The following is a 15509-nucleotide window of genomic DNA, read 5'->3' on the forward strand; positions in this document are numbered from 1 at the left end:
ATAAATACACTAAGGGTATTATAGTCATTTCAAATCAGATAGAGACTACACCTGCAACAAAATCATTTGTTAGGGACGAATCGTGCAACTTTTAATCAAATGAGGACGGTCCGAGTTAATTTTTGAAAATAGGGACTCAACGTGCTTTCTAGCACCTCCACGAGATGGTGTAATTTACCCCTTTTATTTCTCTATGCATAAAGTTAAGAATCGTTGCTTGTAAGAAATTCATATATTTTCAACATGCTCATCAAATTCTCTTTCATCATTAAATCGTATTTACAGACTAATTAAGCTTATGAATGATGCATAAAATCACTCACTTGGAACCAAAAAGGGCTTCAAAATCTTTATACATCCCTTTTGATTTCGATTTCGAATCCATGGATGTAGCCTGTGACGAACTCCCACTTCTCTTCCCACTCCAAAACCCACTCCATTTTGGTCGACTACACGAAGGATCCGTCTGCGGTGTTCCACTGCTCCCTTCTCTACTAAAACTAGACTTCGCCAAATCTCTCAGCTGCTTCATCCATGGCCGATCCGGTGTACCGGAGGAGCTTCTAAACCTCGCAACCGCCACCGCCGCCTGCGATTTCAATGGGAATCGGCTCTCGATGTTTTTCATAAACTTAATCGGTACAAAAAGCAGAAGAATCCCCCACGATGCTATTTTCAAACCTAGATAGAGAGATTTGTTATTGGGATCAAGCTGTTTTAACTGACAGATCAAAGCGTTCCATTCGTTCAGAATCTGCGCCACGAAAGCGAACAAGAACAGGCAAAGCATGGCGATCCCGATCTTCATCTGTTCGTGTGTAGAAAAATCGTTCCTCAAAAGAACCAAACAAATCGCAAAAATCGCAAGTTGACTCGAAACTGAAATTATCTCCACCAATTGAACCTTCTTCTTAATGAACGGCTTCTTGAGGACCATGAAGAACAATTGAAACGAAGTGACACATATCAACGTTTTCGTCGGTGTTTCGGAGTATCCTCCTCTCGAAAAGGTACCCACAAGGATTCCTAAAGTAACTCGTTTAATCGATTCGAGGAAAATGTAATAGATTCTTAGAATTCCAAATACCTTTTGGACAAACGGTGCTTCTGCGTCTTCGTTTTCGTCGTCTGATGCGATGATACTGCCTCCGGTTGTGCGATAATCCACTCCTCCGGTGATTTGAGAGAGCATGTATTTGGGTGGACCTCTTAGATCTTCGAAAAGAGGGCCTAAAATTGATAGCCATTTGGAATTTGTTGTGTTGATCCATGTCCATTGGCCTCTTTTTCCAGGACCCAAAGTTACCTTTACTAGTGATTGATACCAATGGATATCTTGATCTTCTTGATGAACTTCTTTGTATTGAAGTAACTTCCCGAATGATATTCCCACAGAAAGGAACAGAAACAATGCGAGTATAAGGAAAAGCACAGATCCTAAAAGAAGAACTCCCACTGAAATCCCTGAAGCTGATCCACCTGAAAAAAAAAAGGCATTTAAATTTTGAAAAATAATAGGTTTGACCTTAAAAGTCAAAGCTTTATACTATATATAATATACCTTTGAGTAGAGCTGCTGAAGCTGCAGAAACACAAGGGACTGCAAGAATGACTAGAAAGATTTCAAATCTTGGGAAAACGATTGAGATGTAATTGTTTTCTTTTTCTTTCTTCTTTCTAAGTTTTAGTAAAAGAAGGATCAGTATATGCAGAATAATCAAGCCTCCACTGATGATCGCTAGCCAAAACATGCTCCGATTGAAATCCCTCCACCTGCATGACAGAACTTAGTTTTATTAAAATAATTCTAAAAATTGTAAACTTGCAAAAAAAAAAAAAAAAAAAAAAGTTTTGGAGAAAAGATATAGAATGGAAAAGTTACCCATTGGAATCATTGGGATCCATAATGTATTCAGCCTCAGGTATGGCATTTTGGCTCTAATTAAAGAAACAATTGTCAGAAAACTAGTAAAAAAAGAACACTGGCAGTAGTTATTTTACAAAATTGCAGTCTACTGACCTCAAAAAACGACTTATACTCCATTGGGGTGAGTGGCAATCCGTATACTAAGTCGGGTTTTTCTCCAGTCATGGCTTTAAGTTGCATACTTTGAGATGCAGAATTGTAGGTTGTAGGATTATATGAATGTGGATTTGTAGGCCAAACTGGCTGAACGTATTCGGTTTCCCATGGGAGCCTGAAGTAGGGTATACTCCATCTTAGACCCTTCACAAATTCACTATACTCGATTGGCAAAGGAACAGCTAGCCATCCAGATAACGCAAACACTTGAATGTGGCACACAATTCGCTGTTTTCATCAAACATTAAAAAAAAAAAAACAATTAGAATTGTTTATTTTCTGCAAAAAAACACCATTAGAGATGTAATTTAGGTACATAGTAAGAAAGTATCTTACAAAAAGAATTCTTGCTGGACTTGAAGTTAATAAAGGAGATGGAGTTGCAAATGCTCCGTAATTTTGGAGGGAAGCGGTGGAAATGGTGAGAACGGTTGCAACCACGGCAGTCAACACAAAAGCAGCCGTCGCCGTGCAAGAAAGCGCCAAGGATGCACAAGGTATAGAATCTGTAAAAAATTTACAGGTATTCTTTCAACAACCCTGAGCTGAACACTCTCCGCCTCAAAGAGAGCATTAGATGTCATGGATATCGTGAGATAGTGTCCATAAGGGCCCAATTCACATTGGAATTAAATTGCAACAATGTAAATGCTAAGACTCAAACCCATGACCATTTTTGCCAAGTTTGGAGGCAAGTTGTACATATTCGAGATTTAGAAGGACATGAAGAAAAGAATTCATACAGTGTAATAATTGTAACGTATTTGATGCTAGATTTTTGTTTCCGGCTACATCTGTAGTAACATTTTCAGGAACTTGCACCAACACCATGTCTTCAACCGGTTGAATCTCGAGTGAGTAAACACTTTTACTTATTTCTCGAAATCTACACAAAATCATGTGGAATGATTAGAATTACATTTCAAGTCAGTTGCTAATCATGATGTAGGCAAAAAAAAAAATCCCGTTAAGTCTTTATGGTCACTGAAAGTTAAATCGTTTTCTCAAACATGATTTAATAAAAAAAAAAAAAAAAAACATAAACTGACCCTTTCATCACTCCTCCAGAAATAGATAAGTGAGACGAATTAAAACTGAAAACCGGTTTCATAAACTTTATGGTCACCGGAATATGCTCTTGTCGTGTCCTCATATGACTCGTGGTGCTTAACCTCACATGAGGCCTTTGAGAATCTGTAAGACATTAGTTAGTTAGTAAAACAAAATTGAAATCTCAAATCTACCCTTAGACTTTTGAATTCAAACTCTCAACTTACCAAAAAGAAAAGTAACCGGTGCAATGGGAGAAACCGGGGTGCCTTGTCTGCTGAAAACTAATCCCGAATCCAATCTTGCAGTGACAATGGCAATATCGGAAATATTTACAAGTTGAAACCCAAATCTTCTGTTTCCAAGGCTGTCATTATTCCCAGTGGCTGAAACAAGAGACCCTTCACTAATTTGAAGAGATTTCAATACTTGTGTTGATGTGTTGACTATAGGCTCAGTGAAATATAGATATAACTTCAAGTTTTTTTGTTTGTTAGTTGCTTGAACAGATCTAACACTGTTATCCAGTTGAAGTAGTTGCTCGGGTATATGAGTCCTCATGTCAACATATACACTTCTTCTATCTGTAAATATAAACTCCAGTCAACAAATTAATTGTCAGTATAGATAATATCATAATAGTGATTACCCTTTGACTTTGTTTGACCTCAAGGGTAAAAAGGTAAAAGTCTCACCAAAATGAAGAAAGAAACTGGAATTAGCTGTTCGTGTAAATTGATTTCCAGCTGCATCTTTACAGAAACCTTTATCTGTTACTAACACGACTCTTCCATATTCAACGATTGGAGACAAATTTACTAAAATGGAATATTTGAGATTCGGCTTGATGGTTTTTAGCGTCTTTGGAATGACTTGCCCAGCACCATAAACAATAAGCTGAAACCGAAGAGAATTCGATTGGTTAGATTTGAATTTGTAAACCTGTAGATACAGAGTTGTATATCTAACGATTAATGAAGCAATTAAGCACCTACTTACGCTGCACTCATTTGCGGACAAACATCTAAAACCACCACCAACGCCACCGCAAGGTTCAGAGAAGGATATATACACGGTAGCGTTCCAGGCGTTTGTGAATGATGATGCTGTTGCAACAGATGCCGTTGGGGGAACAGTATCTACAGGGAAAACCGAAAGACGATAAGATTATAGCTACTAAAATTAACCTAATTTTGATTGGGGATTAAAAGGATAAAGGAGTGTTAAGTTTAAGTGTTTAACTAACCGATTGTCCAGTTATAGGAAGCACAACGAAGCTGATTAGATCCGTTGTTGCTGCACACCTCGAATGTATGGTTTCCGTCTTGTAATTTGGTGTAAGAAACTTCTCCCGTTGAACAATTCGATGCCGGAAGATCATCGAGCTGCATGCAAATTGCAACAGTAAAAAAATGGTTCAGTCGTCTTCAATAACAGAAATAGAAAATAGAAGTCGAACGGAGAGGATATAATGTACAAACCTTGCAGCTGGAGGTACAATTGGAGCAAGAAGAAGAGTCGGCATTACCAACTTGGAAAGCAAATGTAGGCGAGTTAAGATTGGAGATTGGTTCAGGCGTGTTCAGTAACTTGATAAAAAGCTGTGAACCATCGCAATCACCTTTCATACACAGAAATCCGAGAATGATTATGCAAATAGCGCATGAATATCTGGTGGATTTGAGTAGAGCAGCCATTGGAGAGTGGTTTGAGGTCATGAGTGGTTGGAAAGAAGGAGATGCATGGCTGTCTATGTGGAGTGTGGGTGGGAGTGATTAGAGAAGAAATAATAATGGAGAGAAGAGGGGAAGGAAATCGAAGGTTTCGTGGAGGAGAGAGCACGTGAAAGGAAACTGACACTCCATACCCATGGCCAAGTGTGACTTTGTGAAGATAAGAAAGAGAAAGAGAAAGATTCCAAAGAGTAGTAAATGTTTAAACAGGGATACAGGACTTATGATTCGGCCATTAACGACACCTCCTGGAAGGAGGACCCTTGTCTTCAGCAACCAATTACAGTTTTCATCAACAAAATAAATAATTATATAACCATATTTCTCTTTAAATAATATATATTACATTATATAACCATATTTCTCTTTAATTTTTTATAAAACATATAAGTTTGTTAGTTTGTTACATTGGAAGTCCTTGTGGTTTGGGCATTGTGCATATTTTGGTCCCTAATTTTATTTTTGGGAAAATTTCATATTAAACCATCAAAGTTGTCATATTTGTTTTAAAAGGTTGGGATAGTGACTTAAAAGGGTTATATATTTTTAGATTTGTATATATGTAGTGAGCTTTTTTTTTTTTTTTTTTTTTTTTTTTGGCCGTTGAACTGTTCAGAAAACATCATTATGACCTATTATAGGAGGTTTAGCCGGTTTCCACTTTCCAACAAGCTTGTGAGCTCCGCTGGCTAAAAACACCAAAAAACTTAATTTATATGTTTTTCCTCCAGAAAGTATTCAACCCAGATTAAACATCTTCAAGAACAACGATCAAAAAATGAGTTAATCATACATGATTTCAGATTTGTGTGTGAGTGCGTGTTCTGAACAAAGTTCGAACATAAACCTGATTTCGATTTTCAAACTTAAGAAATCAAACCTAAAAATCAATTCTTCGTCTTCATCTTCTTCTGTTCAAACTCAAGACCTCAAACCTAGAAAATAATTCTTCATCTTCATCTTCTTTGATAAAAAATTCTAGATCTAATCGAGAGCTTCTGATGGGTTTGTAAGTTTGTTCATTGTGTTCTTGAGCTAAGATCTTTATCATCAGGTTTGTTCATCGTATTCTTAAGAGCTTCTTCAGATTTAAATGCATGTATGTGTATGTGTTTAATTAGAACACAAACCCATATCTACATGTGTGTATGATTTCGTTTTTTGCTAGACCTGTCATGGATGAAATCATTTCGCTCAAGAAATCATTTATGGGGTTTTATTCTTCAAAAAATCGAAGTTTTGTTCAAGAAATCGTTTCAGAATTGCTTAAGAACACCATGAAAGAAGGTTGAAGACGATGAACAGTAATCGAAGTGTGTGTGTGTGTGTGTGTGTTTATCTTTTTTGTTTGTAGATCTTTATTGTGTTCATCTTCTTCCCAAATCTGGGTTTTGGGTTTTTGGAACAATTTTCAGAGTGTGTTCATGCTCGATTTTGGAACAACACACATACACTTCTCTCATCTCTCATTTCTGATGTTGATTTTGGAACAACACATACCATCTTTCAATCCACATCGAACACCATCATTTGAAAATCATAAACCCTAGAACTTGATTTTAATGGTGGCTTGGAGGTTGAAGATGATGAATAGTGATCTGATGTGTATATCTTTTTTTTTTTTGTATATGTGTTCTTGAATCTGGAATATATTTGATGTGTTAATCTTTGTTTTTTTTAAGATAATGTTTTGCCGGAAAAACCATGAACATTGTAGCCTTGTCGGAGAAGATGATTGGAGACTCACCGGAGTTGTCAAATATGTCGGAAACCGACTAAACCTATGATTGCGGGTCATAAAGATGTTTTTTGAATGGTTCAACAAGTTCAATGGGAAAATGTAGACTAAAAAAAATCAGTGACTAAATGTGTACAAATCAAAAAATATGTTACCCTTTTAAGTAATTATCCCTAAAAGGCCACCCCTAACTTTTTGTTTGTACATTTAGAGGCTTTTGGTTTTTTATAAAAATCTCTTCAGATCACATTTTAATATACTGCACAGCACACACGCAACATTTGCCCTCTTACAGCAGTTTGTTTTTTTGAAATACTTCCGACTATAGAATCTTTGTGGGTGTTCTGCGCGGTGCAATACTTGATGTGTCTCTTCAAATATCTTCATCTTTCCTTTTTTTTCCAATTGACTTTTTTAGAAATTTGGTATAACTTGATATTTTTAACTTTCATTTTTTTTAAAACTTTGATTTATGGATTTGATACAATTTCTTTTTAATAGTTTCCATAATTTTTTATAACTTGATTTTTTATTTTTTTACTATTTTTTTAATAATATTTTCAATTTTGTTTGCATCTTTTTTAACATGTGTGATTCTTTTACAAATTTTCTAGGCATTGTTCACAATATTTTCTTAATTTTTATTTAATTTTATTAATTTTATGTTCTTTAAAATTAGTTTATTCTATACAAAAAACTGATAGCTTCTTTTACATTTTTTAAGATTTTTTTAGAAATTTTATATTTTGATTTTTTTACATGTTCTTTTTAGTATTCTTTCAATGTTTTAAGATTATAATTATTAAAATGTCGGTTTTGAGAACTATTTTCAGTTTGTAAATTCAGTTTATTTAAGTTTCAGTTATTGCAACAGTGCGGATGTTAAAAACAAACAAATTTCTTATGACAGGGTGCATGTGTTTGGTCCACCTCTTTTGGTGCAAAGGGTTGTAGAGGTGGTTCACAGACTTTATGAATTTTTGTTTCGAAAAAACAAACAACACCTAACGAAATGAAGTCACATTTTCCTATTTTAAAATATCTTTATGTGACCTGATACCGGGTTGATAGGTAGTAAAATTTATTATTATTATTATTATTATTATTATTATTATTATTATTATTATTTTAACGTTTACCGACTGGTTTAATCTTTCAAACCGGTTCAAGCTCAAGAACAACAATATTCAACTATTTTTTCCTTCTTTTTTCCCCAACCTCACCGGTGAAATCATCACCATTATTTCCTCTGTTTCACATGGAAGTTATAGGTTGGGTGGTAACATATTAAAAAGAAGAAAATAAAATCTTAGTCAATGGGTTGCAAGTTTGTTTGGAATTATTAGAGAAAGTTCGATCGATATAAAAAAAGAAGAAAAAAAACGAGCAATGTATTGATTTCGGGTTGAACTGAATCGTCAACAACAGAGCTCATCCAACAGATCAAGTAAAGAATGCAGACGACCCAGAGCCGACAGAAGAGTTATGCCGACAGAAAACGATCTAAGTTAGAGATTCAGGTTGGGGATATGATTTTACTAAATGTATCACCCTGAAAGAGTGTTATACGCTTCAGGAAGAGGGAAAGTTGGGTCCCCGATTTATTGGACCATCCGAGTAGTGGCCAGGTGTAACAACCCAAAATTATGAGGTAAAATTTTCACTTTTAATTTAACCAAAACATTAATTGGGAGAATTTCATATACACCATTCTTAAACATCAAAATATCATATTTATCCAACTTAATTTCTAAATATCATATTTAACCTTCATAAAATTTCTAAATATCATATTTACCTTTTCATAAAATTTCAAAATATCATATATGTCATTTTTAAACATCAAAATATCATATATGTTATTCTTAAATATCAAAATATCGTATATGTACTTTTTAAACATCAAAATATCAATGGTAATAACTAAAATATCATCCATCTATAGCATGATAATAATCAACAGCAACAAAAACTAAACAATCAAAATATACATTTCATAGAAATAGTTGAAGGTAAATATTTTTGTCTGTCAAGTCTTGACAGACATTTCAATAATTTAGAAGTTGATATTCCATTATCATAGACGTAATGATAATATTATTAAATTTATTAATTATTATAATATTTCTAAGGTATAAAAATAATTATAAATTAATAAAAACATTATTAAAATTTTTTTTGGATAAGTATGATATTTTAAAGTTTAAGAAAGGTATATATATATATATATATATATATATATATATATATATATATATATATATATAGCTTTGATTCGGTTACGACTTCAAATTTGGTGAGAATTGCAAGAATAATTTTTCATCGTCTTTTTCTTCAATGACATAAATATCAAACTCAATATTTGGATGTGACGGATTTGAATGTAACATATGTTTGTGAAACGTAATACATAGTAGATGATATAACCATGTGTGGTTATCTAAGTGGATTTTGTTAGTTTAAACTTTTAACTTTTATTTTAAACAATAACTTATTATTTGAATTTGAGAATTTTTATTTTTTATATTTTTGTGTAATTTCCTATTTTTAAAACTTAAAAACTAATTTTAAACTTCCTACTTCAGCTATTAGTTACCAATATTTTTTTTTTCAAAAACACCCTTAAACCTAAATCTAATTTATTGCGATCTTGGTTGTTGTATAATAATAAAATTACAAGTTTTTTTTTTCTGATTTAAGCCGATGGTTATAGGCTCAAAAGATATTATCCTATACATTTCACATAAAAAAAACTACGGCATGACGTACTCTTATATTTTTCTTCATTTTTTTTACTTTATGAAAATATTTAATTGTCATTTCAGTTTATATAAAACAAATAAATTATATAAAATATTACTTAATTAAGCACAATTTAATAATAATAAAAAATTGCCACACATGTTGGTTGAGGAGACCAAATCTAAACATATAACATGATGAGACAGCAAAGAGTAGCAAGGACAAGACATACATTTATTTTACAGAGCTAATTTTTTCACTTCTTACAAAATATCCGTTTATCATTTAATCAATTCTTTCGAAATATCTTTTAAACCATTTAACACTGTTTCATTCTAAATAGATTTTACATAAGATGGTAGAAATAGTGGTATATTTGTTACATTAAATGGTTAATTTTCACAAAAAATAATAATAATGATAAGATGGTTTGTTACATTAATGATTAGTCAAAAATATGTTGTATGAACGGATAAAATGATTAAAGTATTTTGCACTTTTTAGGGGAATTTTAGAAAATGTTATTATATTTTCTTTCTTTTATTTGAAAAAGTTTTTTTTTTTTTTTTTTTCCTTCAGAAGAGTTATTTATATTTCTAAAAAATTTCTAAAAAAAAATTATTCATGTTTATGAAACGTTTTTAAAATTCATAATTATTTGAAAACAATGTTACTGAACAAGAGGTTCGTGATTCTATATGGGATTGTGGCTTGGATAAATCGTCAGGTTCAGATGCTTTTACCTTCACATTTTTTTAAAAATATTGGAAATTTTTGAAAGGTGATGGTATGACTTTTGTTAGTGAGTTTTTTATTACGGGAAAGATACATTTAAGATGTAATTCATCTTTTATCACTTTAATCCCCAAAGATAACAGTCTGGTGATATTGATTGACTTTAGCCCTATTAGTCTTATCGGAGCTCAGTATATTATTATTGCTAAAGTCTTAACAATAAGACTTTCTGAGTCATTGACTCGGTTGTTAGCTGTGTAACACGTGGAATCCGGAAGACCAAGAAAGGAAAGGAAAATCCTAAGTCAAAGGGGTCAACTCGTCGAGTCCATGGGTGAATTCGACGAGTCGGAGCAGGTTCCACGTCGAGATTTAAGTTACCGACTCGGCGAGTTGGAGGGACTGACTCGGCGAGTTAGGTCTGGGTTGGGAAACCCTAATTTGCGGATTTGGTACCCTATTTAAGCATCATTTCAGCCCTCCACCCCAGTCTCCATCACTCCCTTTACCTACTCTCGAAACCCTAAGCCTCCATTGAAGTGCTCTCAAGCTTTCTTTGCCATTTTTGGGTGATTTGAAGCTAGAAGGAAGAAAGGAACCTTTGGTGATTCAAGAAGGGGCAGTAGATCCAGAGTTGGTGTGATATTTCAGATCATTTGAAGGTATGAAGCTCATACCTTGGCTGCTACTCATTTAGATCCCCTTTCCTAGTTAGATTTTGTCACTTTTGGGCCATTTCCAAGGCCAATCCGAGTATTATGCCTTTGAGGACGAAGAAGACTTCATATCTGAGTACTTTTTGGTTCTAGAAGCTCAGAGTTGTTAGCTTTTTCCATCCATGGCTCCATTCTATGTCATAGACCACCATTTTTGCTTGGATTTGGTGTTTTAGCTTCATAACCCTTTGCATGCACATAAAGTTAGCAACTTTATGTATAATGCTAGCCTTAGGAGTCCAGATCTACGATTGGGAAGCAATGGAATGGACTGAAATCAACAGAATGAAAATGATGAAGGTGGACTCGGTGAGTCTGTTCTTGGACCCGGCGAGACGAGTCGAAACCCTAACCTCTTCTGGATGCGATTTGAGTCAGTGAGTTAAGGCGGTGACACAGTGGGTTGGTTAGAATCAGGACTAGGACTCAGAAGTTGAAGGACCCGACGAGTCACGGGGTGACTCGATGAGTCAAGTCGCGATTGTTGGGGTTTCTGAATTCATGAACTTGGCGAGTCAATAGGTTGACTCGGCGGGTAGGGTCAATCTGGAAGGTTGACTTTGACCAGGACTTTGACTTTGACCAGGGTTTACTTAGTTTGACTTATGGAGGTCAGTTTGGGACTAAATGCTATATTGATATTGAAGCTCAGGGAGCTACTGGAGCAACAGTTGGGTAGTTTTCAGATAGCAGTCAGAAGAGTATCAGTCAGAGCTTCAGCAGTGCAAGGTGATTTTTCCCTTTGTGTGGATGGTTCTACGGCCACAATGTCGGCCCATATAGATATGAGTAGGAAGACCTTGGGGGTTAGCGCTAGGCATTGTATGCTAGTATGATATTCAAGACCAAGGTCTAATGTTAGCGGGTGTGTACCTAAGGATCGGTTTACATGATAGTTTATACTTGTTGTCTGTGTGATACATGAATGTGCTTGGTAGGGAGGTGAGTGTGGGCGAGGTCCCGTGTCTCACCAATAGCAGAGGGTGGACGGTGTTCTATATCTCATTAGTAGCAGAGCAGGGGTGAGGCTCGAGATAGGAGTGGAGTGAGTGTGGGAATGGGTCCGTATCTCACTTACATCAGGAGCTTAGACGGGGTTCCATGACTCATTATTAGCAGGTCAGGGGCAAGGCCCAAGACAGGCGAGGCCTTAATACAGGAATGCAGTAGGGTATGCTCAGTTTATGTGTTATAAGCCATTATTATATGTAGTATTTGTTCAGCGGGCGGGGCCTAAGAGAAACTAATTTGTATCCGAGCGGGGCTTGAAAACGGACAGGGCTTGGGATCGGCGGGGACGATGTAGCGGGTGAGGCCCGAAGTACCAAGCGTGGCCCAATATATGCATTATGTGATTATGCAGGGTATGTGGTAAGTTGGGGAACTCATTAAGCTTCATGCTTACGGTTTTCAGTTTTGGTTTCAGGTACTTCCGGTAGCGGAGGGAAGAGCTCGAGGTGATCACATGACACACACACCATTGATTAATCAACCTCGGATGTTTGATAATGGAAATATGTTTTGGAATTAACACTCTGAATTATGTTAGGATTTATTTATGGTTTGACAATTATGATTTAAGTAATGTTTTAAAAAGAAATTTTTAGACTGTATTTTGGGACGTTACACTGTGAGCGAACTGCTTTCGTCAGGGGCAAGCAAAGATAGTCCACTCATGGTAAATGAAATATTGGATTGGTACAAAAATAAAGAAAAAAAACTCATGATTCAAGGTGGACTTTGAAAAGGCGTTCGATTCGGTATCTTAGGACTTTCTCGACCGTATGATGCTTTTCTTGGGATTTGGTTCCAAATGGTTGTTGTGGGTCCGTGGTTGTTTAAGTTCGGCTAAGACTTCTGTCTTAGTCAATAGAAATCCTTCTGCGGAGTTTGCCCCACAAAGAGGGTTACATTACGGAGATCATATTTCTCATTTTCTCATTATTTTAGCTATGGAGGCTCTTCATGTTGCCTTCGAGGATGCTTTAGTTGCGGGGTTCTTTCGGGGTGCTATGATTGGTTATCTTCAAATTTATCATTTACGTTATGCAGATGACATGTTATTCTTGGGCGATTGGGATCGCTCCAATATACATGGGATTGTTCAATTATTGTAGTGTTTTTATTGTTTTTTGACCTAAAGCTTAATCTGCATAAAGCTAATATGTATGGTGTAGGTGTAGATTTTGAAAAAGTCAAAAATTTGGTTGGAATTATTGGATGCAAGGCATATCAGCTTCCCTTTTTCCTACTTGGGTCTCCCTGTTGGCAATAATATATTGAGGCTCAAAAGTTGGAATCCTATAATTGAGAAATTTAATAATAGGTTTTCTAAATGGAAAACTAATATGCTTTCAATTGGTGGTCGCTCTGTGTTGGTTTTTGTTGTCTTAGGGTCTCTTGGTATATATTATCTTTCTTTATTCCGCATGTCGATTCAAATTAGTAAGAAATTAGAGTCTATCTGATCTGAGTTCATTTGGGGTTCTGACCAGAGCGAAAAAAAAAATACTTGAATTGCCTGGAACTCGATTCTTGCTTCTAAAACCAACAGTGGTATAGGAATTAGTAGTCGTGACGCCTTACATTTAGTGCTTATTCAAAAGTGGAGATGGAGGCTAGTTACTGAAAAAATGCCTTGTGGATGGACTCATTACTGCCATGTATGTTTAATATGGAGGTGGATACACATCTTTCTTTCTTCGTGTTCATGGGCAAGGCGTATGGTCTAGGATTGTAGGATCCATAAATTCCATGCATGAAAAGGGTTTGGTGCTTTATTCTTTCTTACAAAAAAGGTGGGTGATGGAAATTCTACGCGTTTCTGGAGTGATGTTTAGCTAGGTGACTTACCACTTAATGTTAGATTCTTTAGAATGTTTCATTTGGAAACTCAACAAAATTGTTTGGTGTGAGATAAGTGGAATGATGAATGGCATTGGTGTTGGTCTCGACATATACGTGGAGGGGTTAGTAGCCGTCAACTTGAAGATTTTTTAATGTTGCTGCAAGGTGTGTGCTTTTCTAATAATCAGGACCATTGGAGATGTTGTTTAGATGATTCTGTTTCTTTCTCTGTTAAGGAAATTAGGTTGTACATTGACAATTTGACTATTCCTCATAACAATATGCAAACAAGGTGGTCTAAATTCCTTCCTAAGAAGGTTTATATTCTTTTTTGGAGAATTTTACTTAAGAGGCTACCTACTATATGGAATCTTATTCAGAAATGTATAGATCTTAACACTCTTATGTGCCCAGTACGCTTGATTGTTCCAGAAGATATAGACCATGTTCTATGGTCTTATGATCTAGCAACCATTGTTTGGTCTAAAGTTTTTAAGTGGGTTGATGTTATCCCTACTTCTTCAAGCAAGTTGTGTGATTTTTACAACTGGTTTAATGATTTAAGGTTGCATTCGGTTCAAAAATTAGCTCTCGAATCCATTTTAGGAGTGGTGCTTTGGATGCTACGGAGGTCTAGAAACGGGATGGTGTTTGGTGATAAACTTTCTTCTCGCGGAGTTTTATTCTAGAGTATAGTTGATTATTCTTTTTTATGGTTTGTCAATAGAAACATAAAGTTTAAGGTATTTTGGAGTGATTGACTCCAAAACCCTTAATGGCTTTACGTTTGTAATTATTTTTCCTTTCTAGCTTCTTGCTAGCTTTAATATATTCAGTTGTTCTAAAAAAAATTGAGAACAATGATTCTTTTCATAATATATACAACATAATTTTTGATCATTTAACAGAGTTTGTTAGCAACTAGATGTGAGAATAATTCAACTTTTTACTAAAATCAAAACTGAATCGAAATTGATTTCAAAAATACCAAACCATTGGTTTTTATGGTTTTTTTTTTCTTTTTCTTTTGCTTTTTTCATTTTTTTTTTAAAAATTTTCTTGGGTTTCTTCGCAAATATTATTAATTTTTTTTAAATGGTTTAGTTCTTTTGCACACACCTATTAACAGTTTGGTTTTTTGGTTTCAAAACTATTTTTTTGTACATCCTGTTAATCACCACTGATTTCATATTTTTTTCAATCACAAGGCATTGACATGTCTGATGAAATGGAATCACCATTGTATGAAATTATATAGAAAATGTTGATTTAATTTAAAGGATAATCCAAAGCATATTTGAGAGATCTATGTTCGTATTTACCCATAAAATAATAAACATCCAATGATTTTGATATGACAGTATGATATAGTAGTTTTGTAAATATATTGTCATCGTGTGTTGAAGTTTAAACATGATGATGGAAGTCTATTAATAATGTACGTGGTTGCAATGACACTATAACCCAAAAAAAAAAATCCTGCAACGAACACTATACCTCATGCATATTTTTCTATAAAGCTTTTGTGTTATAATGGTTCTTGCAATGACATACAATGTTAATTGATTTCTATCATCATGCTTAAACTTCAAAATACATCATGAATAACTTTACAAAACTACTACATCATACTTTCATATCAAAATCATTGGATGCTTGTTATTTTTGCTAATACACTACGGGGAAATTTTGAACATAGATCCTCTCAAACGTGTTTAGAGTTATCCTCAAATGAAATTTGACATTTTCTATTCAATTTTAAAACCAAAAAAACCAACGGTTTGGTTTTTGACTTTAGAAAAAAAAAAAAATTTGTTCAGTTTGGTACCAAAAATTATATCATTTAATGTTTACGTTTAATTGAT

At 34.6% G+C, this 15509-nt stretch overlaps 1 protein-coding gene across 1 annotated transcript; it reads right to left on the reverse strand.

The window, feature by feature from the left end:
• Positions 1-217: 217 nt before the first annotated feature.
• On the reverse strand, positions 218-5106 carry LOC145042486 (uncharacterized). The gene is made up of 12 exons (XM_078990928.1): positions 4615-5106; positions 4380-4518; positions 4133-4272; positions 3829-4030; positions 3361-3717; positions 3133-3277; positions 2827-2969; positions 2420-2589; positions 2021-2311; positions 1883-1938; positions 1562-1773; positions 218-1479 (listed from the first exon to the last, which is right to left on the reverse strand). The coding sequence occupies exons 1-12, from the start codon at positions 4849-4851 to the stop codon at positions 320-322; spliced, it is 3252 nt and encodes a 1083-aa protein (XP_078847054.1). The 5' UTR covers positions 4852-5106; the 3' UTR covers positions 218-319.
• Between the last annotated feature and the right edge of the window lie 10403 nt (positions 5107-15509).

The sequence above is a fragment of the Lactuca saligna genome, chromosome 4, assembly GCF_052625555.1.
Source record: "Lactuca saligna cultivar CGN05327 chromosome 4, ASM5262555v1, whole genome shotgun sequence".
Classification (NCBI taxonomy): Eukaryota; Viridiplantae; Streptophyta; class Magnoliopsida; order Asterales; family Asteraceae; genus Lactuca; species Lactuca saligna.

Excerpts from the sequence above, each read along its gene's own strand:
- LOC145042486 (XM_078990928.1), bottom strand. The coding sequence starts at position 4,851 with ATGACCTCAAACCACTCTCCAATGGCTGCTCTACTCAAATCCACCAGA. Across the intron at positions 4,519-4,614 it reads ATTGTACCTCCAGCTGCAAG|CTCGATGATCTTCCGGCATC; the intron begins GTTTGTACATTA and ends ATTTGCATGCAG. Across the intron at positions 2,312-2,419 it reads GTCCAGCAAGAATTCTTTTT|CGAATTGTGTGCCACATTCA; the intron begins GTAAGATACTTT and ends TGATGAAAACAG.